The sequence below is a fragment of the Anomaloglossus baeobatrachus genome, chromosome 1, assembly GCF_048569485.1.
Source record: "Anomaloglossus baeobatrachus isolate aAnoBae1 chromosome 1, aAnoBae1.hap1, whole genome shotgun sequence".
NCBI lineage: Eukaryota > Metazoa > Chordata > Amphibia > Anura > Aromobatidae > Anomaloglossus > Anomaloglossus baeobatrachus.
In genome coordinates this window covers 751557453-751582754 of record NC_134353.1, presented here as the reverse complement: position 1 = coordinate 751582754, position 25302 = coordinate 751557453, and the positions used below count along the sequence as shown (strand labels likewise).

The 25302-nt window shown below is 41.8% G+C and overlaps 1 protein-coding gene across 2 annotated transcripts in view; it reads left to right on the top strand.

Moving 5' to 3' along the window:
• The window catches only part of CUX2 (cut like homeobox 2), a 645762-nt gene extending 622463 nt beyond the window's left edge, over positions 1-23299 (top strand). For both annotated transcript variants that reach the window (XM_075323846.1, XM_075323855.1), the window contains 4 exons: positions 780-1061; positions 12395-12583; positions 15323-15596; positions 21322-23299. In XM_075323846.1, the coding sequence (XP_075179961.1) occupies positions 780-1061; positions 12395-12583; positions 15323-15596; positions 21322-22156 (1580 nt within the window). In that variant the 3' untranslated portion in view covers positions 22157-23299. The remainder of the gene's footprint in view (positions 1-779; positions 1062-12394; positions 12584-15322; positions 15597-21321) is intronic.
• Positions 23300-25302: the final 2003 nt, after the last annotated feature.

Genomic DNA, 25302 nt, shown 5'->3' with positions numbered 1-25302 from the left:
GGGGGGACCGCATGCTGTTTTTGTTTTTTACTGAGGGTTGGTAAGTAGCGCTGCTTGATTTATTATATTTTTCTTTATTTTTCCTTTATCACTTTTTCCTTTATCCTGTATCATTTGCCGGAATTCCTTGAGAACTCCAGGCTCGGGTCCGGCATCCGGATACTTTTGAAACCGCACAGATATGGACTTTTACAGTCCGGGTCCGCCAATCGCTAGTCTCCACCTTTCATTATCCCTCAATGTATGTTAAAGGGGTTGTCTACTACTCAGAAAAACACCTTCTCAATTGCTGTATTCCTCCATGTAACAAAACAACCACTTATACTTACCTCCTTCCAGCGTGATATTGAGATTTCTTATGCTGCATCTTCACTCTCACTTCCTTCTGACATAACTGACATTCAGAGGAAGTCAGAGAGCAGGCGCAGCTCTCGCTTCTTATGGGTGTCTATTTCTTTCAAAGGAAGTGATAGTGAAGAGGCCACTGATTAACTGATTGACTGTAGAGCTCACATGGCATACCATTGTCACATGAGCCCCAGTAGACCAGGCACCGATGTTGCTGGAACCTCTCTGGCATTATAGGCTGTTATTTTACTTGGGAAAATATAGCAATTCAGAAGGAGTTGTCTGAGTAGTGGACAAGCCCTTTAGAATATCTGCACACATTTGCCAACCTACCTGGTTGGAAAGGGTGTATGAGAGACACTTTCATTTGTGTATAAAAATCGTCATCTTTACAGTTAGAAGTTAGTTTATGTGTGTCTTTTTTCCTCTAGGCACAGCTAGTCCCTCTGAAACACATCCATCCCCATCTCCATCACCAAGCCCGTCAGATCAGGAAAAGAACCCTCCAGAGCCAGTTATCTTGAGTTCGGAAAGCAGCAAAGAGAATCAGCAACCAGAAAGTAGATCGGTTTCATCACTCAGTAGCAGAACATTCCCAAGCCCTCATCCGGCAACCACAGCAGGTATCCAAGAGATTGTGGCAATGTCTCCCGAGCTTGACACCTACTCCATTACTAAGAAGGTTAAAGAAGTGTTGACGGACAATAATTTAGGTAAATCTACTGTAGCCTTGCCATTATATATAAACATTTGGCATTTCATTAGTTCAGTAATACTACCATTAGGAGCCTACACTCTACAATGGATTTCTAAATTATTTTTAATTAAAAATATATATATATATTTTTATTTGATGCTATTATCTTTTAATGAAGACTAGAATAAGTTGCCACTATTTACAGCCAGTGTAGGGGTTTTAATCTTGCCTATCTAGGTGCAGCAAGAAACATGCAAAACCACATATGTGTTCTGAAAGTCCTTCAGCAGGCCTCTTCCCTCTAAGGCCTCGTTCCTCTATATCCACTCATTTGTTGATTTTTGCATTTGGCATGGTAGTAAAATGTTAAACGGAAACTGATGGAAGAACTAATCTCAGTTTTTCATAGCAGCTTTCTCGGCTCTTAGCGTATCAGTTGTTGTATAGCAATGTTGGAGTTTGATCAAAAAATATTTCATGGAACAGTTTTCTGTAGGGTGTTTGGCTATGGACACTTTATCATTGGTTTTGTCCACTTAAATTGCGTTAATTAATTAGGTACTTCAGGAATAGAAAATAAGAAATAACTAAAGGTAATGTCAATATAAATACATTTCCTAAATTAATTTAATGATTGTTACCTTTGTTACAATGACAGAAGCCTATCCTAGAATGTTAGGACAGATACCTTTGAGCATGTGCAGTAGGAAACTCCACTTCTGTGACCTGGAGATACTTATAATGTTATGCAGAATGAAGGGGCACACAGATATATAAGCGGCATCTTTCATAACTTTATAGTTCAATGTTTTTATTTAGTTTTTTTTTAGTAATTAACAAATATCTCTTACAATTCTATGAAAAATGTGGAAAAATTACATGAAGAGTTGCAGTACACAAATAGTGATTTCCAATACTACTAGTAACACTGCTTTACATTCAGTGGTATATGATGTAAAATGATTTATTGAATAGAAAACCAGAAAGAACAACCTAAAAAAAAGGGGGGGATTAAGGGGTAGGGAAGAAAATTATAAAACATAAAAAAGGGAACACAGTAGGAGAGGAAAAGTACCAGCTCAAGTACAAAGAGGCTTATATAAACCAGGGAAGGAGTCTTGCGAGGATAATTTGCATATTCCCAGTGCCTTCTGGGATAAGTGAAGAGTCACCGCGAGCTCAAGGAGAACCGGGTTTTGGCCGTTACAGCCGGAAGGAAGACTTCTGAAAACCAGGGAAGGAGTCTTGCGAGGATAATTTGCATATTCCCAGTGCCTTCTGGGATAAGTGAAGAGTCACCGCGAGCTCAAGGAGAACCGGGTTTTGGCCGTTACAGCCGGAAGGAAGACTTCTGAAAACCGCGCGCCTAGCGGCGTGCGAATTTTAGCCTGTCTTCTTCATTGTGAGCGTGAGTGAGCAAAGTGTGAGCAAAAGTAAGTGTGAGTAGAATTGTTTGTATTTAGTTGTTTAATTACTTAACATTTGTTTAGTGCTATCCCCATTAGAAAATGTGCTCCACTATTGCTAATGCGATCCAGTGTACATCTTGTCTCATGTATGCAGTCCTTGAAAAGCCGTTTGAGGGTGCATACTGTTGTTCGAGATGTGAGCAAGTTGCACATTTGGAAGCCCAGATACTGGATCTAAATGAGCAGCTGGCAACTCTGAGATGCATTAGCAATATGGAAAGGAGTGTGCTGCTCACTGAGCAGCAGCTTGCTGGGTCAGATGTGGGGGAGGATCGTAGTAGGGAGCGGCAGGACGGTGAGGTAGGTAGCTGGGTGACAGTTAGAAAGGGGGGTAAAGGGAAAAGTGCTAGGAAGGCTAGTCCTGAACTGACAAACCCCAATAGGTTTGCAAACTTGGCAGATGAGGGGGATGTCATTACAGGGGTAGCATTGCTGCAGCAAGGCATGACCTCTGAACGCCAGAGGAGTGTCTGCTCCAGTAAGGGGGGGAATAGGAGTGCAGGGCAGGCAAGACAGGTACTGGTAGTGGGGGACTCAATTATTAGGGGGACAGATAGGGCAATCTGTCACAAAGACAGGGATCGCCGAACAGTGTGTTGTCTTCCTGGCGCTCGAGTTCGGCACATCGCTGATCGGGTTGACAGATTACTGGGAGGGGCTGGGGAGGACCCAGCGGTCATTGTACACATTGGCACAAATGACAAAGTTAGAGGTAGGTGGAAGGTCCTTAAAGATGATTTCAGGGAATTAGGTTGTAAGCTTAAAGCATGGACCTCAAAGGTGGTATTTTCGGAAATACTACCTGTGCCACGAGCCACACCAGAGAGGCAAAGAGAGATCAGGGAGGTTAACAGGTGGCTCAGGAATTGGTGTAGGAAAGAGGGTTTTGGGTTCCTGGAGAATTGGGCCGACTTTTCAGTTGGCTACAGATTCTATGCTAGGGATGGGCTGCATCTTAATGGGGAAGGTGCAGCTCTGCTGGGGCAGAAAATGGCTAGAAGGTTGGAAGAGTGTTTAAACTAGGAATGGGGGGCGAGGGTATTCACTTTATAGAAGGGGAATGTAGTGCAGATAGTGACCAGGGCACAACTAATGAAATTGGGGGTGGTACGGGGGGAAGGGTTAGGACAGTTAATACAGTAAGCAGGAATACAGGTACAGAGTCATACGTAACGTGCATGTACACTAATGCCCGAAGCCTCACAAATAAGGTGGAGGAATTAGAATTAATATTGTTGGAAGAAAATTATGATATAGTGGGGATATCAGAGACATGGCTGGATGAGAGCTATGACTGGGCTGTTAATTTACAGGGTTATAGCCTATTCAGGAATGACCGTACAAATAAGCGAGGGGGAGGTGTGTGTCTATATGTAAAATCATCCTTAAAACCCATCCTGCGTGACAACATATGTGAGGGTACTGAGAATGTAGAGTCCCTATGGGTGGAGATAAGGGGGGGGAGAATGAATAATAAAATACTGATAGGGGTGTGTTATAAGACGCCGAATATTATGGAAGAGGTAGAGAATCTCCTCATAAAGCAAATTGATAAAGCAGCGAGTCTCGGAGAGGTAATTATTATGGGGGACTTTAACTATCCTGATATAAATTGGGGAACAGAAACTTGCAGTTCCAGCAAAGGAAATAGATTTTTGATAACAATGAAAGATAATTACCTTTCACAAATGGTACAGGACCCCACAAGAGGGGGAGCACTACTAGATCTTGTACTAACCAATAGGCCAGACCGCATATCAAATATACAAGTTGGGGGTTACTTGGGGAATAGTGATCACAAAATAATAAGTTTTCATGTATTCTTTAGTAAGATGTCTAGTAGAGGGGCTACAAGGACACTAAACTTCAGGAAAGCAAATTTTAAACGGTTGAGAGATGATCTTAGTGCAATAAACTGGGATGATGTACTAAGTAATAAAAGTACACAAAGCAAATGGGAGACTTTTATGAGCATCCTGAATAGGGCTTGTGCAGAAAATATACCCTATGGGAACAAACATGCTAGAAATAGGAGGAAACCCCTATGGCTAAATAGAGCTGTAAGGGAAGCAATAAAAGAAAAACAGAAAGCCTTAAAAGAATTAAAGAGGGTAGGTAGTGATGAGGCATTATATAATTATAGAAAATTAAATAAAATATGTAAAAAGCAAATTAAGTTAGCTAAGTTTGAGACAGAGAGACTCATTGCGAGAGAAAGTAAAAATAAACCTAAAATATTCTTTAACTACATAAACAGTAAAAAACTGAAAAGCGATAGTGTTGGCCCCCTTAAAAATAGTCTTGGTGAAATGGTGGAAGGGGATGAGGGTAAAGCCAACCTGCTGAATGACTTTTTTTCTACGGTTTTTATACAAGAAAATGCCATGGCAGATGACATGACCAGGGATACCATAAATTCACCCTTGAATATTACCTGCTTAACCCAGCAGGAAGTACGCCGCCGCCTCGAAATCACTAAGGTTGAGAAATCTCCGGGCCCGGATGGCATACACCCCAGAGTACTACAGGAATTGAGTTCTGTGATAGATAGACCATTATTTTTAATCTTCTCAGATTCCTTAATAACAGGGTCGGTACCGCAGGACTGGCGCATAGCAAATGTGGTGCCAATATTCAAAAAGGGGACAAAAACTGAGCCGGGAAATTATAGGCCGGTAAGTTTAACTTCTACGGTTGGTAAAATCCTTGAGGGTTTCTTGAGAGATGCTATACTGGAGTATCTCAAGAAAAATAACCTTATGACAGAGTATCAACATGGGTTTATGAGGGATCGATCCTGTCAAACTAATTTGATCAGCTTCTATGAAGAGGTAAGTTCAAGTCTGGACCAGGGAAATGCAGTGGATGTTGTGTATATGGACTTTTCAAAAGCTTTTGATACGGTGCCACACAAAAGGTTGGTACATAAAATGAGAATAATGGGGATAGGGGAAAATATGTGTAACTGGGTTAAAAACTGGCTCAGTGATAGGAAACAAAGGGTGGTTATTAATGGTACGTACTCGGACTGGGTCTCAGTTCATAGTGGGGTACCACAGGGGTCAGTATTGGGCCCGCTTCTTTTCAACATATTTATAAATGACCTTGTTGGGGGCATGCGGAGTAGAATTTCAATATTTGCAGATGATACTAAACTCTGCAGGGTAATCAATACAGAGGAGGATAATTTTATATTACAGGGAGATTTATGTAAATTGGAGGATTGGGCTGAGAAGTGGCAATTGAAGTTTAATGTAGATAAATGTAAGGTCATGCACTTGGGTAGAGGAAATAACATTTATGATTATGTACTTAATTGTAGAACACTGGGTAAAACAGACACAGAAAAAGACTTGGGCGTATGGGTGGATGGTAAACTTCACTTTAGTGGACAGTGTCAGGCAGCTGCTGCCAGGGCTAATAAAATAATGGGATGTATTAAAAGAGGTATAAGTGTTCGTGAAAAAAATATAGTTCTACCTCTGTACAAGTCACTAGTGCGACCGCACTTAGAATACTGTGTACAATTCTGGTCACCGATATATAAGAAGGACATAGCTGAACTGGAGAGGGTGCAGAGAAGAGCCACCAAGATTATTAGAGGAATGGGTGGGCTGCAATACCAAGACAGGTTATTAAACTTGGGGTTATTTAGTTTGGAAAAACGAAGGCTTAGGGGGGATCTAATCACAATGTATAAATATATGAGGGGACAGTACAGAGACCTTTCCAAAGATCTTTTTACACCTAGGCCTGCGACTGGAACACGGGGGCATCCGCTACGTCTTGAGGAAAGAAGGTTTAATCATAATCACAGACGAGGATTCTTTACTGTACGAGCAGTGAGACTATGGAACTCTCTGCCGCATGATGTTGTAATGAGTGATTCACTACTAACATTTAGGCAGAGCCTGGACGCCTTTCTTGAAAAATTTAATATTACCAGTTATGTATATTAGATTTTATGACAGGGTATTGATCCAGGGAACTAGTCTGATTGCCGGATGTGGAGTCAGGAAGGAAATTTTTCCCCCATTGGAACTTGTTTGCCACATTGGGGTTTTTTTTGCCTTCCTCTGGATCAACATGTTAGGCTACGGGTTGAACTAGATGGACTTAGAGTCTCCCTTCAACCTTAAAAACTATGATACTATGATACTATGATATAATTACTAGATTCAACATGGATTGGTCTTAAAGTCAGGAAAGCTTCTAAAGTAAAGCGGGCTTTACACACAGCGACATCACTAGCGATGCTGCTGGTGAAAGCACCCGCCCCCGTCGGTTGTGCATTACGGGCAAATCGCTGCCCGTGGCACACAACATCGCTTACACCCATCACATGTACTTACCTGCTTAGCGACATCGCTGTTGCCGGTGAACCGCCTCCTTTCTAAGGGGGCGGTTCATTCGGCGTCACAGCGGCGTCACTAAGCGGCTGCCCAATAGAAGCGGAGGGGCGGAGATGAGCGGGCCAAACATCCCGCCCACCTCCTTCCTTCCTCATTGCGGGCGGCCGCAGGTACGGTGATGTTCCTCGTTCCTGCTGCGTCACACATAGCGATGTGTGCTGCCGCAGGAACGACGAACAACCTGTGTCCTGCAACAGCAACGATAATCGGGATTACAACGACTGGACAACGATATGGTGAGTATTTTTAATCGTTAACGGTCATTCATGCATTTCACACGCAACGACGTTGCTAACAAGGCCGGATGTGCGTCATTCCGTAACCCCAACGACATCTCGTTAGCGATGTCTCTGCGTCTAACGCCCGCTTAAGACCAGGGCAACCAAGACTCAGAACGGAGCCAATCACCTGAAATTATTAGATCCTCTATCTGTATTCAAAGGCCCGCAGATTCAACCCATTCTAGATTAGAGAGGGAAGTAGATGATCTATAGTATTTAGGAATGTTGTAAAAAATATTCAGAAGAGTTTAGTAAAAAAAAGTCAAAAATTAAGTCCCGACGTTTATGATTACCCAGGCAGGGCCATCGAATTTGAGTCATAATACCCACAGCTGAGTCACATCTTCAACACTGATCAGAGATTTAAGCACTCGGATTACCTATATCACCTGGACAAGATCTTATAATTCATCTCTTGGATATAACAAGGTATAAAGATCTTATTAGGAAGGGTAAAGATCTTATCTCACGCGGCTGGAGAAGATTATCTATTAAGCTCCTGTTCCCACGCACCCCTTAAAATGAAGCTAGCATATTTAAGCTTTTTGCCTACTTCAACAACCCAGACAGCAGAGAAACACAATGTTACTTAATTGCCTCTTTGATACAAAGTTTTTCAAACTCCGTTAAGGGTCTTCAGCCAAACCTCACGATGTGGGATTGAATGGAAGAGACTAGATATGCAACTGTACTCCATCCAGACTTGAACGTAAGAGCAACCAGATGACATTAGGTTCTCAATGGGCTGCAAGCATAGAGCAGAGGTAACATGTCTCATCTAGGAGATTGGATTTTCAACAGATACCAGGAATCGAAAAGTACTAGCGTCATGCGTGTTTTGTATGAGCGGAGACATGGGGTCCCATGTAGAAGAGATATTATTCTTATGAATTACCCAATCCCAAATAGATATGAAAGTGTGATATTAGGGAGACAAGAATGGCACTCTAGAACACAGAGCCCGTTCTCCCCAGAGAAGTCTAACTAATGGGATAGGATTCACTGATTCCTTCAACTCAGTCCATATTTTGTTGAAGGGATTTTGTTATATTCAAAATACTTAAGCATGGAGGCTTTATTATATACCAAAAATCTGAAAAACCTGTCCCCCCTTCGTGCCCTAGAGTACGTCAGTACTAAATATGAAAGCCTAGACCTCAAGGTTCCCCAAATAAACCTGGAAGATAAAGATTTAAGAAATAAAGATTTGGGAAGGTTTAGGTGGATAGTCTGGAAGAGGTAAAGGATTCCTGGTAAGACATCCATCTTCAGAACATTTACTCTTCCTTTATAACTTTAAAGGTTTCCTTCTGTTTCAGGAATCTTTTTAGAACAAGCTATCATGTGTCTGTAGATGAGGAATAACCCCATTTTTAGTCATTATATGACTTGTATTCTGCATTTTCACCAGTGTTGTTCTCTGCAGGCTCTAGCTCTAATTTTTAGTTGCCTCTGAGCTAGTGGGGGGAGAGTATATGCTATGATGTCTCCTATACACAGGATACTTATGGATTCAATCCATTCATTCTCTGTAGCAGACAGACAGAAGCAGTAGCTTGGAAGACATTATACAGCAGTAGTGAGCAATGTGACTGTGAATCCAGCTCTGAGTTAGAAGAATTGCTTGAAGCTGCAGCTCAATCTGCTTGTTTCTGATTGTCTCCTACTTTGCTGAGGGATCTTCACTTGCCCTCAACCTTCCATAAAGTATAATAGGAGGTGTAACCTGAAACCTCACTCTGTTGACAGTCTGTATTGCTTTGATCAAGGTAGATTTCAGCCATTTTCCAGAGTGAAATATCAGTTCAGGATGTAGGAGGAGGGTAACAATTGGCTTATAGAAATAGAAAGAAGAAAATTTATCTGCCAAGATATACAGTATTACAAGCTTACTGTACTACTGATTTATGCAATGTTTATTGAAATAATAGTGATCATTTAAAGGTGTTGTGAAGGCAGAAATGTTGATGAGATCAGTACCATATTGTGGGGGTCCGACACCTGCACTAATTATTAAAATGATTAGATATTGTAATATATGGCTAAGGCCTTGTGCGCACTAGGCGTTTTTGCTGCGTTTTTAGCGGCGTTTTTTACCGCGTTTTTGTGCTGAAAACGCAGTGACATTGCTTCCCCAGCAATGTCTATGGGTTTTCATAAGTGCTGTCCGCACACAGCGTTTTTTTGTAGCTGCGTTTTTGTGGTGACCACAAAAATGCAGCATGTCAATTATTTCTGCGTTTTTCACCCATTGAGTTCAATGAGATGTTCAACAACGCAATGAAAAACGCATATAGCTGCGTTTCTATGACTAAAAACGCAGCTATAAACGCAAGGGGTGGGCAGTAAAGTGCCGTGTACAGGAAGAGGATTCCTTCTGTTGGTAAACACAGAAGCATGAATCCTCCCGGTACGGTCACCGCTGCGTCCACAACCCGCCCGGTGCCATGTCAGCTCCGTGCGGCGCCATGTCTGGGCGGGAGGTGGAGGCAGCGGCGAAAACAAAAGTGAACAGTAGAAAAAAAAAATGTCATATATACTCACCTGTCTGCAGGGTCCCGGTGCCATGCACGCTCCCAGCTCCTGTCCCGGTACCGCTGCTTTGGCTGTGTGCAGTCTCCCCGGGGCACGTACGAAGCTTGCAGGACCTGGCGGTGGATCACCTGATGCAGTCACCTGACGCATCAGCTGATCGTAATTCTCGCGGTGTCGCCGGCTTTTTCGCGCCGGGCTGGCTATCAGCTGATCCTGCCGTCAGGAGACTTCATCAGCTGATTACCGGCAGCTCCTGCAGCGATGGGACAGGATCAGACTCTCATCCCATCGCTCCAGGAGCTGCCGGTAATCAGCACAGACGTGTGTATTTTTTTTTTTTTTTGCACTGATGCTTCAGCTGATTGTATAAACGGTTTTTATACAATCAGCTGATGTGTCATGTGATTCACGTCCTTTAACCTGACACATCATCTGATCGCTTTGCCTTCCAGCAAACCGATCAGATGATATTGGATCCGGATTGGACAGCGCGGGACCCTTGACCCAGGATTACTGCGGAGGGGGGTTCTTTATTTCAATAAAGATGGAGTCACTAATTGTGTTGTGTTTTATTTCTAATAAAAATATTTTTCTGTGTGTTGTGTTTTTTTTTTTATCATTACTAGAAATTCATGGTGGCCATGTCTAATATTGGCATGACACCATGAATTTCGGGCTTAGGGCCAGCTGATAATATACAGCTAGCCCTAACTCCATTATTACCCAGCGAGCAACAGTCACCAGGGTAGCTGGAAGAGTTGGATACAGCGCCAGAAGATGGCGCTTCTATGAAAGCGCCATTTTCTGGGGTAGCTGCGGACTGCAATTCGCAGCGGGGGTGCCCAGAAAGCTTGGGCACTCTGCACTACGGATTCCAATCCCCAGCTGCCTAGTTGTACCTGGCTGGACTCAAAAATTGGGCGAAGCCTATGTCATTTTTTTTTTAATTATTTCTTGAAATTCATGAAATAAAAAAAAAAAAAAAAAAAAAAAAAGGGCTTCCCTATATTTTTGATTCCCAGCTGGGTACAAATAGGCAGCTGGGGATTGGGGGCAGCCTGTACCTGCCTGCTGTACCTGGCTAGCATACAAAAATATAGCGAAGCCTATGTCATTTTTTTTTTTCTTTTTGGGCAAAAAACTCCTGCATACAGTCCTGGATGGAGGATGCTGAGCCTTGTAGTTCTGCAGCTGCTGTCTGCTCTCCTGCATACACTAGTTCTGCAGCTGTCTGCTCTCCTGCATACAATGAACATTTTGAAGAAGGAAATGATTTTTTTCATCAACAATCTTTAATGGCATAGTGCACTGATTAAAAACAGCAAAAAACGCACCAAATCGCAGTAAAAACGCATGCGTTTTTGTCGCTTTTTTAGCCGCGGGTGTGTTTTTTTTAGACAAAAACGCACATAAAAACGCAGCGTGAAAAAAAACGCCTACTGCGCACATACCCTTAGATTGTTGAGGGTTTATCTCTGGCACTCCATTCTTCCTGCAGCCTCGTCACTTGATTTTCAGGATTGGTGTGATTTTTAGAGGTTCTGTCTCCAGTCACCAGAGGAAATGTATATTTTAGCACTATGTCATCACTTTATGAGTTAGGACTATCCCCTTAAATCCATCAACAGTTGAATAATAATGACTGTCTTCTGACAATGGCACCTTTCAAAGAGGATTCATAGGAAAGGACATATATTTATAAAAGTAAAAAAAAACCTCACCAGAAACATCAATTAACCAACTAAAGGTCAAATAGCAAATGCACTAGCAGGATGCACCTGTGTTGCCCCGCCTTTATCATGGTGGGGCCTTCTGCATCCTACTAGTGCATTTTCTATTTGACCTTTAGTTGGCTAATAGCTGTTTCTAGCGAGTTTTTTTTCCACCTATCAAAGAGGTGGGATATATTAGGCAAGTGAATAGTCAGTTTTTCATGTTGATGTGTTAGAAGCAAGGAAAATGGTAAATTTTAAGGATTTGAGCAAAGTGTGATAGCTAGATTATTGGGTCACAGCAGAGGCTAAATCCTAAAGAGAGGCATCCATAGCACAAACTGCTAAATAGTTAATACTGATTATGATAGAAAGTTGTGAGAACACATTGTATAATCACAGCTCCTTGGTCCGGGACTGCACAGTTGCTTACCAGTAAGAACCGCTATACTGATCTTTGTCACCAGCAACCTGCAGTAGGTATGTGAGCCTCAGAACTGGGCCATGTAATAATGGAAGAAGGTGGCCTTAATTTCATTTACATCTTGTGGACTTCCAAGTGCATGTGTGTCACTTTTTAGAGAAAGAAATGGCAAGACAATGCACTATAGGAAGAAGCCAACAAAGGCTATGGGATCTCTGGGCAATAATATACAGGACATGGCACGTTTCCTTGTTTGTTGCTCCTGGGAGTGCACTAGAGGAGAAGCTGAGTAGGCCAAGTGCTAATGTTCATCTACACAATGGGAATGTATAGGCAGTTGTAGATGTCATGTAAAGATGAAGATGAGAATATATACTAGGACTCTCTTTAATGCGTACTTCCAGTTACAATGATTACAATATTACATATGATAAAGTTGTACATTTCTATTCTTTCTATCTTGCAATGATACGGTGCCAATATTAATCTATCTGTATTCTTAATCTTTTTTTACAGGTCAAAGATTATTTGGAGAAAGCATCTTGGGTCTTACTCAGGGGTCTGTATCAGATCTACTATCCAGGCCCAAGCCTTGGCATAAACTGAGTTTAAAGGGTCGAGAGCCATTTGTTCGCATGCAGCTATGGCTGAGTGATCCACATAACATTGAAAAACTGAGAGACATGAAAAAGATGGAAAAAAAGGGTGAGTGTAAGAGAGAAACTTTACAATGACACAACTCAAGACACAAAGTTTAAAGGGAATCTGTCAGTAGAATCAACCCTCATCAGATATCTACATGGGGATGCAGGTGATAATTGAATAAATTGATACCTTGATATCTGCAACCTGATGTCTTGTTCCAGAGAAATCCATATTTTTCTTAATAAGTAATTCAGCTGTTAAGATATATGGTCCGGACTCTGATCTGCCTGAGAATCTGATTCCAGAGCTTAGTTTAAATGAAAGGGGGCATTACCAGTGTGAGACATGTAGATCAGGACAGCAGACTGTCAGTCATTACATGTTTCACTCTGGTAATGCTGTCTTTCATTTAAAATAAACTCTGGAGGCAGATTCTCATGGAGATCTTTGTCCGGCCCATAAATTGCTCATTTACATATTAAGAAAAATGAACAAATGTAAAACTATGTGAAGGATTTATATTAGTAAAAAATCTCTTTCATTTCTTAAAACTTTCTAAAATCTACTTTGTGTAACTTGTATATATTATGAGAGATCTGAGAAGTGAGACATTCAGATAAATTCACCATCATACATTACAACTCATCTGCCAAGCGATGTCAGGGTTTCCTATATCTACCAGTCAGATTTTTCTCTGAATGTTTTTTTTTAGGCTGCGGATGTATAATGCCACATAGTCGTGAAGTTAAGTCATAAGTCACACTGTTTCAGGTGAAAATGATTATTCTCTGTATATCAAGATTTTGTTCAAGATTGGCATATGGAAAGCCAGTATAATGAACTATTCCCCACAATGTTTCTTTATAATGAAAAACATTGCTATTTGCATCAATCACAGGAATTATAACCTTTGTTGCAAGATTTATCTAAAGTCCCCGGGTTACTGTGTTATAAAAAGTGTCAGTCAACAGGACAGATCTTTTCAATATAGGACCTTTATTAAATACACTAATAACATTAAATGCAGATCACTTCAGTTCAACCCTGTAGATGCTGCAGTCAATAGCCATCATCATACATAACGTTACCTGACAATGCTATGTCACTTCCTCACACTCAAGTCCCTACAACATAATTGTCGTGTACTGGCAGCCTGGGATCCTTTAAGGTCCTCTGTGTTTTCCATGTGAATACATCTATGAAAGGGGTGTTCCTATCTAGTATATTTATGGCATTTGCTTCAGAGATGTGGGTCACATCACTGTCAAAATTGAATGAATATGGAGAGTTACACGTGTGGCCACCTCTACAAGTCCTGACAGCGCACAAATTGGGTCCAGATACAGTCGTGAAACCCGCACTTATCAGATATTTATGGCATACCGTATGAGCATACCATAAATGCCTAAGGTGGGATAACCATTTTAAGTTCTGGTAGCCAGGACTAAATAGATGGAAACAAATTTTTTCATAGAAAAGTATTAGCTGCCTATATTCTTCTATTCATTATATAAAAATTACCAAACAGTTAAAGCACCACTCCAGCATTTTTTTATATTGCGGCACTGGAGTGGTGCTTTCAATGTAAGCCCCATGACCCCTGTCTTATACTCACGCTCTGGCGTCTTCATCTTCTATCTCCGCCGCTACAGTCCGTTTCCAGTGATTTGTGAGCTGTCTGCAGCTCAAGTGTTTCATGGAGTGGCCTGAGATTGCAACCCTGTGAGAGCCTCATTCTGACCTTGTTCTGGCTCTCATAGACTTGCATTGAGCGCTTGTGACATAAATTCTGACTTTCGACCAGTCGGAGATTACTGTCACACAATGGCACTGCGGGACTGGAGCAGAGTCGGTACAAGACACCAGAAGGTGAGTATATGACAAGGAGCAGTGGACTTACATTTAAAGCACCACTCCAACTCTGAAAAAAACCCAGAACAATGCTGGAGTGGTGCTTTAAGAAATAAAGCATCCGTACCAATCCAAACTATTAAAATGTTACGGTATTTTTCTTGCATGGAAAACTCCATAAAAAAAAATCAAATGCTAGAACTGCTGCTTTCAGTGGAATGGATAGCAATATAAACCAAATGGTACTATTTAAAAAAAACGCATCACCCAAATCCTCCCACAGCTCCATCAACTGGAAGTTAAAAAAAAAAGTTATGGCTCTAAGAATATGGCAACACCACAAAAAATGTTTAATCATAGTAACAATAATATTGTTAAAAATATGTGCTTAATGATGGCTTTGTATGGGTTTTGTTATTATGTGACACTTAGATTTAGTAAAACTAAATACATAACACAAAAAAATATATAAATTCGGGATCGCTGTAATCATACCGACCAACAAAATAAAGGTAACATGCCATGGTAACAAAATTCTAAATGCTGTAAAAGCAAAATCCAAAAGAAATAATGGCAGAATTAATGTCATTGCCGTTTCACCCCACAAATATTTTTTTCCTGTAAATTAAATGGTGAGATTAGAAACTTCAATTCGTCCTGCTAGAAAAAAAAGGTAGCCAGAACTTCCACTATCAAACTTAAGATAATCTCGATTCGTGAACAATTTTGGCAGCTGAACTCCACTCTTGTCCCACCAAGAGGTGACTAGATAATAAGATATTGTAGATTTTACATTGATAGTGCACCAGTAGTGACCTTTCACATATATCACCTTAGGCTTTTGAACGTTCATGAGTTGACACAACACATGAATTAAAAATGCTAGTGAAATACAATTGAGAGCAAAAATGTAATGTAATTAAAAAAAGAATATTTTGTCGCATTTAGCTTACCTGAAGCGTCGCTATGGTCTTGTAAGTGTTGGCTCGGACAGCGAATCTTCGAACACTAGAACAGATTGTGCAAGCCCCAGCCTCCAGCCACAAGACTATAATCTGATGCAGATGAAAAAGCCGAGAGTGGTTCTTGCACTTGAAGAGAAAGAGGCCTTGAAAAAAGCTTACCAATTGGAACCCTACCCAACACAGCAAACGATCGAACTGCTCTCCTTACAGCTGAACCTGAAAACAAACACAGTTATTAACTGGTTCCATAACTACAGGTAAGTCCAAAAATTGTCTGCTGCTATGAATGCAATACACAGATTATTAAAGGGGTTTTTCAATTTCCCCGATTATAAAATGCTCCAAAATACCTAAAATAACCAGCAGAATTGGTGCCTTCCAGGGGCCGGCGCTAGCTTCCCGATGTTTCTCATGTCTGTGTTTTGGCTGAAGCGGTGACATCATATGAACACCGCGCATCACCACTGAAGCCAATCACTGAGCGCTGACTTAGTTTAGGTGTTGTGGAGCGTTTGTGGTCCACATTTTAGAAAGTGAAATACTCCTACAAGGAACCTGACGGCTAATATATGCTGCCCAATCCACAACCAGCATGTATCAACGACATGCTCCCCTGGAGTGACAGGTCTCTCCTTTTACACGCACTCAGAGAGAGATCTGTCACTCAAGAAGAGCAGGGGTGAAGAAGGTCTCCAAAGGCTTTTAAAATATATTTTTCTGTGAAATGCTGCAGCGTTCCTGACTGAATTCACACAACCAATGTCTGCTACATGCTGTCGTCCACATATCTCAGCTGTCAGGTTCCCTTTAAAATAAGAACATTTCAGTATTAGCATTAGCAATTACTGTAATCTTGATTAGTCAAGATATGTAGCTGTATGTTGACCATTAAATGGAATTATCATTCAATCCAAAGGCAGTTGTTGGAAATGTGAATGGTTTTGTGAGTTATGGCCACGTCACACTAAGCAGCATCGCTAGCAACATCGCTGCTGAGGCACGACTTGCTAGCGATGTTGCTGTGTGTGACATCCAGCAACAACCTGGCTCCTGCTGTGAGGTCGCTGGTTGTTGCTGAATGTCCTGGACCATTTTTTAGTTGTTGCTCCCCCGCTGTGAAGCACACATCGCTGTGTGTGACAGCGACAGAGCAACTCCTGAATGTGCAGGCAGCAGGAGTCGGCTTCTGTGGACGCTGGAAACCAATGTAAATATCGGGTAACCAAGAAGCCCTTTCCTTGGTTACCCGATATTTACCTTCGTTAATTAACCCGATGTGTACTCTGGCTAGGAGTGCAGGGAGCCAGCATCAGCGGTGTGCGCTGGTAACCAAGGTAAATATCAGGTTGGTTACCCGATATTTACCTTAGTTACTAAGCGCAGCATCGCTTCCATGCGTCGCTGGGGGCTGGTCACTGGTGAGATCTGCATGTGTGACAGCTCACCAGCAACCCGTGTAGCGACGCTCCAGCGATCCCTGCCAGGTCAGGTTGCTGGTGGGATCGCTGGAGCGTCGCTTAGTGTGACGGTACCTTTAGGCTTTGTTCACATTAGTATTTCTGCATGTAGTCTTGTATTTATAACCTCTCGAATAGTTTTATAACAAAAGATTGCAGCAGTAGCACACTGTGTGCACCAAGATGCATTATATGGACAAAAGTATTACCGCTGTATATTACGCTTATGGGAGCTTTCATGAAATCATATTCTAAATCCATTGGCATTAATATGGACCTTGTTCCCACTTTGCAGATGAAATAGCTTCAACTCTTGTGGGAAAGATAGTGGAGTGTGTATGAAGGAATTTTTGCCCATTCATAAAGAAGAATACCTGGCTGCAATCGCTGATGTAGTTCATGATGGGATTGAGCAGAGGGCTCTGTGCAGCCATTTACGTTTTTCCAGACCAAACTCGCCCAACCATGCCTTGTTAAACCTTGCATTGTGCACTGGGGACAGTTATGCTGCCACAGAAAAGGACCTTCCCCAAACTTTTTTGCACTTATTCATTGCTTTCTATGGGTGACAAAAAGTTGCAAAAACCCTGAAAGGATTGCCAGGCTGCATATTTCAAAAACACTGCAGTTCACAAATTCAGTCAGGCAATAAAAACAAGTGTGTGGATGAGATTTTGGAAATCTCATAGCTTTTATTGGTACTGTAAAATACAGTTTCTTATTTGCATTAAAAATGCTGCAAAAAATGCTGCATGTGAAAATATCCTAAGAAGAAATTGATATGATTACATCTAACCATAACCACATCTGCATGGGAATGAGGGTTTGACTGAGCAGGTCTATTATGCGTACAGTGAAGCAATATAGTATATAAAAAAGGGAATACACCCCTCACATTTTTGTAGATATTATATTATATTATATCTGGGACAACACTGAATATATGACACTGATAAAGCAGTCAGTGTCAAGTTTGTATAACAGTGTAAATTTGGTGTTCCCGCTAAATAACTCAACATGCAGCCATTAATGTCTAAACCCCTGGCAACAACAGTGTGTACACCCCTCGGTGAAAATGGCCAAATTGATCAGAAAGTGTCAATATTTTGTGTGGCAACCATTATTTTCAAGCACTACCTTAACTCTCTTGGGCATGAGTCACTAGAGCTTCACAGGAGCTGCTGGAATCCTCTTCCATCCTCCATCCTCCATGACGACATCACAGAGCTGGTCGATGTTAGAGACCTTGCGCTCTTCCACAATCAGTTTGCGGATGCCCCACAGATGCTCCATAGGGTTTAAGTCTGAAGACCAGCTTAGCCAGTCCAGAACCTTTACCCTCAGTTTCTTTGCCAAGGCAGTGGTCGTCTTGGAAGTGTGTATGGGGTCATTACCATGTGGGAATTGGGCCCTGCGACCCAGTTTCCATCGAAGGCATCATGCAGCACTCATGCACCCCCAAACCATGATACTCCCACCACCATTCTTGACTGTAAGCAAGACACATATCTTTGTACTCTTTACCTCGTGGCCACCACATACGCTTGACACCATCTGAACTAAATAATGTTATCTTGATGTCATCGAACCACAGCATATGGTTCCAGTAACCCATGTCTTTAAGGCTGCTTCACACGCAGCGACATAGTTAGCGATGTCGCTTGTGCGTCACAGGAAAATCATTGCCCGTGGCGGACAAAATCGCTAGTACCAGTCACACATACCTTGCTAACGATGTCGCTGTGGGTGGCGAACAGCCTCTGTTCTAAGGGGGGCGGTTCGTGCGACGTCACAGCGACGTCACACGGCAGGCGTCCAATAGAAGCGTATGGGCGGAGAGCAGCCGCATGAAAGTCACGCCCACCTTGTTGCCGGAGGACGCAGGTACGGTGTTGTTCGTCGTTCCTGGAGTGTCACACGTAGTGATGTGTGCTGCCTCAGGAACGACAAACAACCCGCGTCCAGCACCAGCAACGATATTTGGGAAATGGACGACGTATCAACGATCAACAATTTGGTGAGTATTTTGCATCGTTAGCGATCGCTCGTATGTGTCACACGCAAGGATGTCGCTAACGAGGCCGGATGTGCGTCACGAATTCCGTGACCCCCAAAGACATCTCGTTAGCGATGTCGTTGCGTGTAACGGGGCCTTTAGTCTGCTTGTGTTCAAACTGTTTGCAGGCTTTCTTGTGCATCATTTTTAGATGAGGCTTCCTTCTGGGATGACAGCCATGCAGACCAATTTGATGTAATGTGCAGCATATGGTCTGAGCACTGACAGGCTGCGTCCCCAACCCCTTTAATCTCTGCAGCAATGCTGGCAGCATTCATACATCTATTTTGAAAAGAGACAACCTCTGTATATGATGCTGAGCACGTGCACTCAACTTATTTAGTCGACCATAGCGAAGCCTGTTCTGAGTGGAACCTATCTTGTTAAACCGCTGTATGGTCGTGGCCACCATGCTGCAGCTTACTTTCACAGTGTTAGCAATCTTCTTATAGCCTAAGCCATCTTTATGTAGAGCAAATAATTATTTTTTCAGATAGAATTCTTTGCCATGAGAGGCCATGTTGAACTTCCAGTGACCAGTATGAGAGAGCGATAACACATCTGCTTCCCATTCACACCTGAGACCTTGTAACACTAATGAGTCACATGACGCCGTGGAGAGAAAATTGCTACCTGGGTACAATTTGGCCATTCTCACTTTTGTTGTCGGCGGTTTATATATTAATGGCTGTGTGTGGCGTTATTTAGAGGGCACCAAATTTACACCGTTATAAAAGCTGTACACTAACTACTGTACATTGTATCAAAGTGTCATATCTTCAGTACTGTCCCTTGAAAAGATATAATAAAATTTTTACAAAAATGTGAGGGGGTATAGTTTTGTGATTATACTGTATTTGTAGCAAAAAACATTTACCAAAGTCAAAAGCACTAAAGATGCCAGCAATATAAAACAAATCAAACAGTATCCGAAGTAGATGCTTATTTGTGCATTTACCTTTCTATTCCTATGGTCTTGATTTTCTTTTACATTCTCCTGGTGTCTGGAGCTTCAGGCTGCGTCTGACTTTGGTTGAGTGGTCTCTGGAGATCTTCCAATCTGAAGGCTGAATGGTAAAGCCTTTCATAGATCATTTCAATTAGCCATAAATAGGGACTTAGTTCTTTGTTTGTTTGTTTTTTTATCTACTAGATTGAATACAATGGTTTTTGCTTCAGAGAAAAAAAACTTTGTTTTATCGATTTATTTATTTTTTTTTACTTTATTTTAATTTAGATTTCAAACAAAAAAATTAGACATCCAGTTCATGTTACTGATTCTTATCATTCATCTATCCTTGCTGCAGAAGGGACAAAAATCCATCTAATAGGATGATGCTTGTGTAGATTAGCAAATTGCCAATGTATTTTATTTTAAGAATCTACAATATCTAAAATCCTTGACACCTTAACCTCAATGATGACCAGGTATGTGCCTCATGTAATGTCCTATGATGGAATATTACTAAGGCCTCATTCAGATGTCTGTTTTTCATGTATGTGTTTTGGCCATGGTTTTCTCAGATAGAACATGCACCCATTATAGTCTATGGAGCTATTAACATTTCCATGGTTTTTGGTGGACTGTGAGTCCACAATAAAGTCACGGAAACATGACCATTTTTTTTATCAGGATCACGGATGAAAATCACCCATTAGAAGTTTTTAGAATGTAAAAATCACAGATGGCACATGATGGCAACAGTGTGTAATCTGTGTGTTGCATCCAATTAACATTGTAATGAATAGGAGATGTTTGGTAATTTATTTATATAAATCACTAATGCAACTGATGGTACAAACTGACACTGACCAAATACCGATGAAAAATTGAAAAATACTGATGACACTAGGACCATTTTTTGCGGCCATCAAAAATCACTGACATCTGAATGAGGCCTGATAAGCAAAGACTATAGAGCAAATCAATGAGACTATGAACTATATAAAACTTAGTGGCCCTGACCAAGGATCATCTATTTGAGAGATGTAATTTAGCTAAGGCCTAATATTTTTTTAAATCCAGAATTAGCAGGTTATTCCCTTGTCAGGCTTTTACGACTCAGATGGGCATATATGTGTCTATGCGCTAGCCACAAATAGTCAGGAATACACATCTCGTGAACTGCAGTTCAGCTCACTCTGCGGTTTACATCTCCTTTGGCCGGCACATATACATAGATATTCCTGGCACGAACAGATCAGATAGGAATAATCCTTTAATGGATTGACCTCGATTATAACAATGTGGCTGTTTTTTTTCCGGGCACAGCATCATGCCTGTCCACAAGTTGTGTGTGGTGTTGTAACTTGACCTCATTTACATCAATGCCAGACCTGTGGGCATGAATGTTACTGTTTTTGATATAATGCAGCTGTAGTTTTCAAATTCTGACCAGTCCCTTTAATTTTAGTTTGCGGAAAGCTTACTTTGCATTTAAACTAACATTGGTATCTATGGACTTTTAGGTCACGCATGCGCAGAGAGATCCTGATGGAGGGCCAGCATGATAATGACATAGATCAAGAACCAGATAGCTGCGATAGCTTCACGTCTGCAACAGTACCACACCGAGAGCTAACCCCTCAAAGCCCGGACTCGGAAATAGGAGACAGGAAACCATTGATAAATGATCTTAAACATATGCTGCATAGTAATTGCTACTCAAAGGAGGTGAGAACTGCAATGAAAATTAAGAAAGAGAACATCGAGGAAGATGATTATGACTTTTCCAACCATTGTGAGTCTTGTGACTCTGGAACACCGTCAAGAACGTGTTGTGAACCGGAGCCATCCAGAGCACTAAGAGAAAAACAAGTTGCCTCCTCTCACTGTGATGGTTCCCAGAGACTACACTATTTACGAAAAAGCAATTCTGTCCTTGAGAAATGTCACCAGCCTGTAGCCCATGACTGTGCTGCTTCTGTACATACGCATAAAGAGATTATGGGGGCAGACATGTCACAGGCTGACCCTATCAGCTTTAAATCTACAATCGAATCTTCCCGCTGTAGCCTAGAAGTATCTCTGAACTCACCGTCAGCTGCCTCCTCTCCAGGCCTCATGATGTCCGTTTCTCCTGTTCCTTCCTGTTCTGCTCCAATCTCTCCATCCTTGCCTAACCCCATGCCTACTAAGACTCATTCTTCCAGCCCAAGCAGTGACACAGGGTCATTGCATCCCTCCACAAAGCATAGTCCCAACAACCAAAGGAGGAATGAAAAAATGGCAAATCTGAATAACATTATCCATAGGCTCGAGAGGGCTGCAAATAAAGAAGAGACTCTGGAATGGGAATTTTGAAACTATTTCTATCTGTGCATAAAATAATAATAATGTTTGTACACTACTCTGTGAATCCACTTTATGGAGCAGAGCAATTGCAAAGGACTTATATTGCATATTTTATATATATATATAGTTTTTCTGTTTTGTGAAGTAGACTATAATAACAAAGGGGGTAACAAATATCCTAATAATCTCTTTAAAATTAATGGAGAAAAAAAAGAGAAACAATTTTCATGGTTAAAAAAAAGAAAATCTTTTAGAAAAAATATTTATAAACATTTTAGATATTTTATTACTTAATATTTGGAATTTATTAACAGTTAAAGCTGCTTTGTTAACGGACAATGAAAAAAATGCAGAGATGTAGCAGTGATAACGATGATGTATTTTAGCTTGCCACTGGATACAATTAAGTGACTGTTATTTAAAGCCATCAAGAAGCACTAGGAGCCTGTCTAGATGAAGAATCTTATAGATCACAAGAGCTGCTTTGGTTTCTACCACTGTCTCCAAGACACCAATCGTTACTACCCTCTGAAGAGATTGTTGCAGTCTGTAAGACTCTAAACTGATTATGTTTTGCCATGAAATGTGTGTAGATTGGATGTCCACTTTAAAAAAATATTGTGACATATTATACCCGGTGGCTGTGAATGTTCATCCTCGTCTGTGTATGGCAGAGGTACATACAGAATTGTGCTGGGACCAATAGTAAATATATAAATGCTAAGCGTGCCAGGTCTGCTGAGTGTCCAGATGTGTTCTGATTTTTACACTACATGGCCGGATATATACCAGCATTCCATGTTTTTAGTGAGTCTGGCTAATATAGGTATCTATTTCACAATGGTCTATACCAGGGGTGGGCAATTAATTTTCCCATGGGGCCGCATGAGAAATTGGGATTGGTTTAGAGGGCCGGACTAATATAATTACCTCAGTTCTACCCAATATACTACATCACTACACCCCCTCCATATACTACACCTGTAATATACTACATCACTACACCCCCCATATACTACACCTGTATTATACTACACTCCCTTCATATACCTGTAATATACTACACCCCCATATACACCTGTATTATACTACACCACTATATAATACACCTCCGATATACTACATCATTACACCCCTATATACTACACCTGTAATATACTACATCACTACACCCCATATACTACACCTGTAATATAGTACACCTCCATATAGTACACCTGTAATATACTACACCTCCATATAGCACACCTGTAATATACTACATCACTACACCCCATATACTACACCTGTAATATAGTACACCCCCATATAGTACACCTGTAATATACTACACCTCCATATAGCACACCTGTAATATACTACAACTCCATATAGTACACCTGTAATATACTACATCACTACACCCCATATACTACACCTGTAATATAGTACACCCCCATATAGTATACCTGTAATATACTACACCTCCATATAGCACACCTGTAATATACTACACCTCCATAGAGCACACCTGTAATATACACCTCCATATAGCACACCTGTAATATACTACGCCTCCATATGGTACACCTGTAATATACTACATCACTATACCCCCATATACTACACCACTATATACACCTCCATATAGCACACCTGTAATATACTACACCCCCATATGTCACACACCCTGCTCCCCATACAGCCTGCACCCCCATATCACACACACTACACCCCATACAGCCTGCACCCCCATATCACACACCCTGCCCACATATCTCACCCTGCCTGTACACCAACTTACCCCTCTCAAACACTCTGCACCCCTTCACATCCTTCTGTCAGTCTGCAGCCCTCATATGCCACTCACCCTGCAGCTCCATCTTCCCTCATATGCCACTCACCCTGCAACTCCATCTTCCCTCATATGCCACTCACCCTGCAACTCCATCTTCCCTCATATGCCACTCACCCTGCAGCTCCATCTTCCCTCATATGCCACTCACCCTGCAGCTCCAGCTTCCCTCATATGCCACTCACCCTGCAACTCCATCTTTCCTCATATGCCACTCACCCTGCAACTCCATCTTTCCTCATATGCCACTCACCCTGCAACTCCATCTTTCCTCATATGCCACTCACCCTGCAACTCCATCTTCCCTCATATGCCACTCACCCTGCAACTCCATCTTTCCTCATATGCACTCACCCTGCAACTCCATCTTCCCTCATATGCCACTCACCCTGCAACTCCATCTTCCCACATATGCCACTCACCCTGCAACTCCATCTTCCCTCATATGCACTCACCCTGCAGCCCCCCTCCCCCTCATGTCCCCTCTTTTCTCATTACCAGTCATCATGTGTCCACATCTCCTTCAGCATTCAGCATGTCTTGCTTTCTGCCCGGCATCCTGTGTCTCCTCCCACACAGTCACATGGGTGTGACATCATCGCAGGTCCTGTAAGATGAATTATTCCGTCTGCTGTGCTGCTTCTTCTCCTGCCCGGCGGGAACTTTTGAAATGACACACGCAGCGCAGTACTGACAACGTCAGAGCACGCGCGTGTGTCACTGACAATTAGTGCCGGCAGGGAACAGAGGAAAGACTCCTGCGTTCCGCTGCCTGCACTGACTGTGCGGACCTGCACATTATCTCTTCCTGCTCGGCACGCTGCAGCCCGGCTCCACTGCACCGGCTGAAGACGGGCGGGCCGGTCACAGAGAGCAGGTGGGCCGGATGTGGCCCACGGGCCGCCCCTTGCCCAGGTCTGGTCTATACAGTCAATCATACAATCATATCATAACAAGATACAGAATAAGTCAAATATAAAGCTCACTGTCCACAACACCAAATTGTCCATCAGGTCATCAAACATTCGTCTTATAAAGTGCAAATACGCATAAAACAAAAATCCATATCACTTCACAATATGGGACTGTTGAGATCAGAAGTATTTCACAGGTCCCTACTTTCACCATATTGAATTTTTTACAGCTGCTGGAAGAACTAATGATCCCTGACCAGATCTTTTATTTTATTTTTTTTCTGAAAACGCAGGAGCATTTCACAGAAAAATATGTGACTGAACTCGTGAGCTGATTCTAGTATGAACAGCATAAATTGCATAATAGGTTTCCATTAAAAAGAATTTTAATAGTATAATGGTTTAAG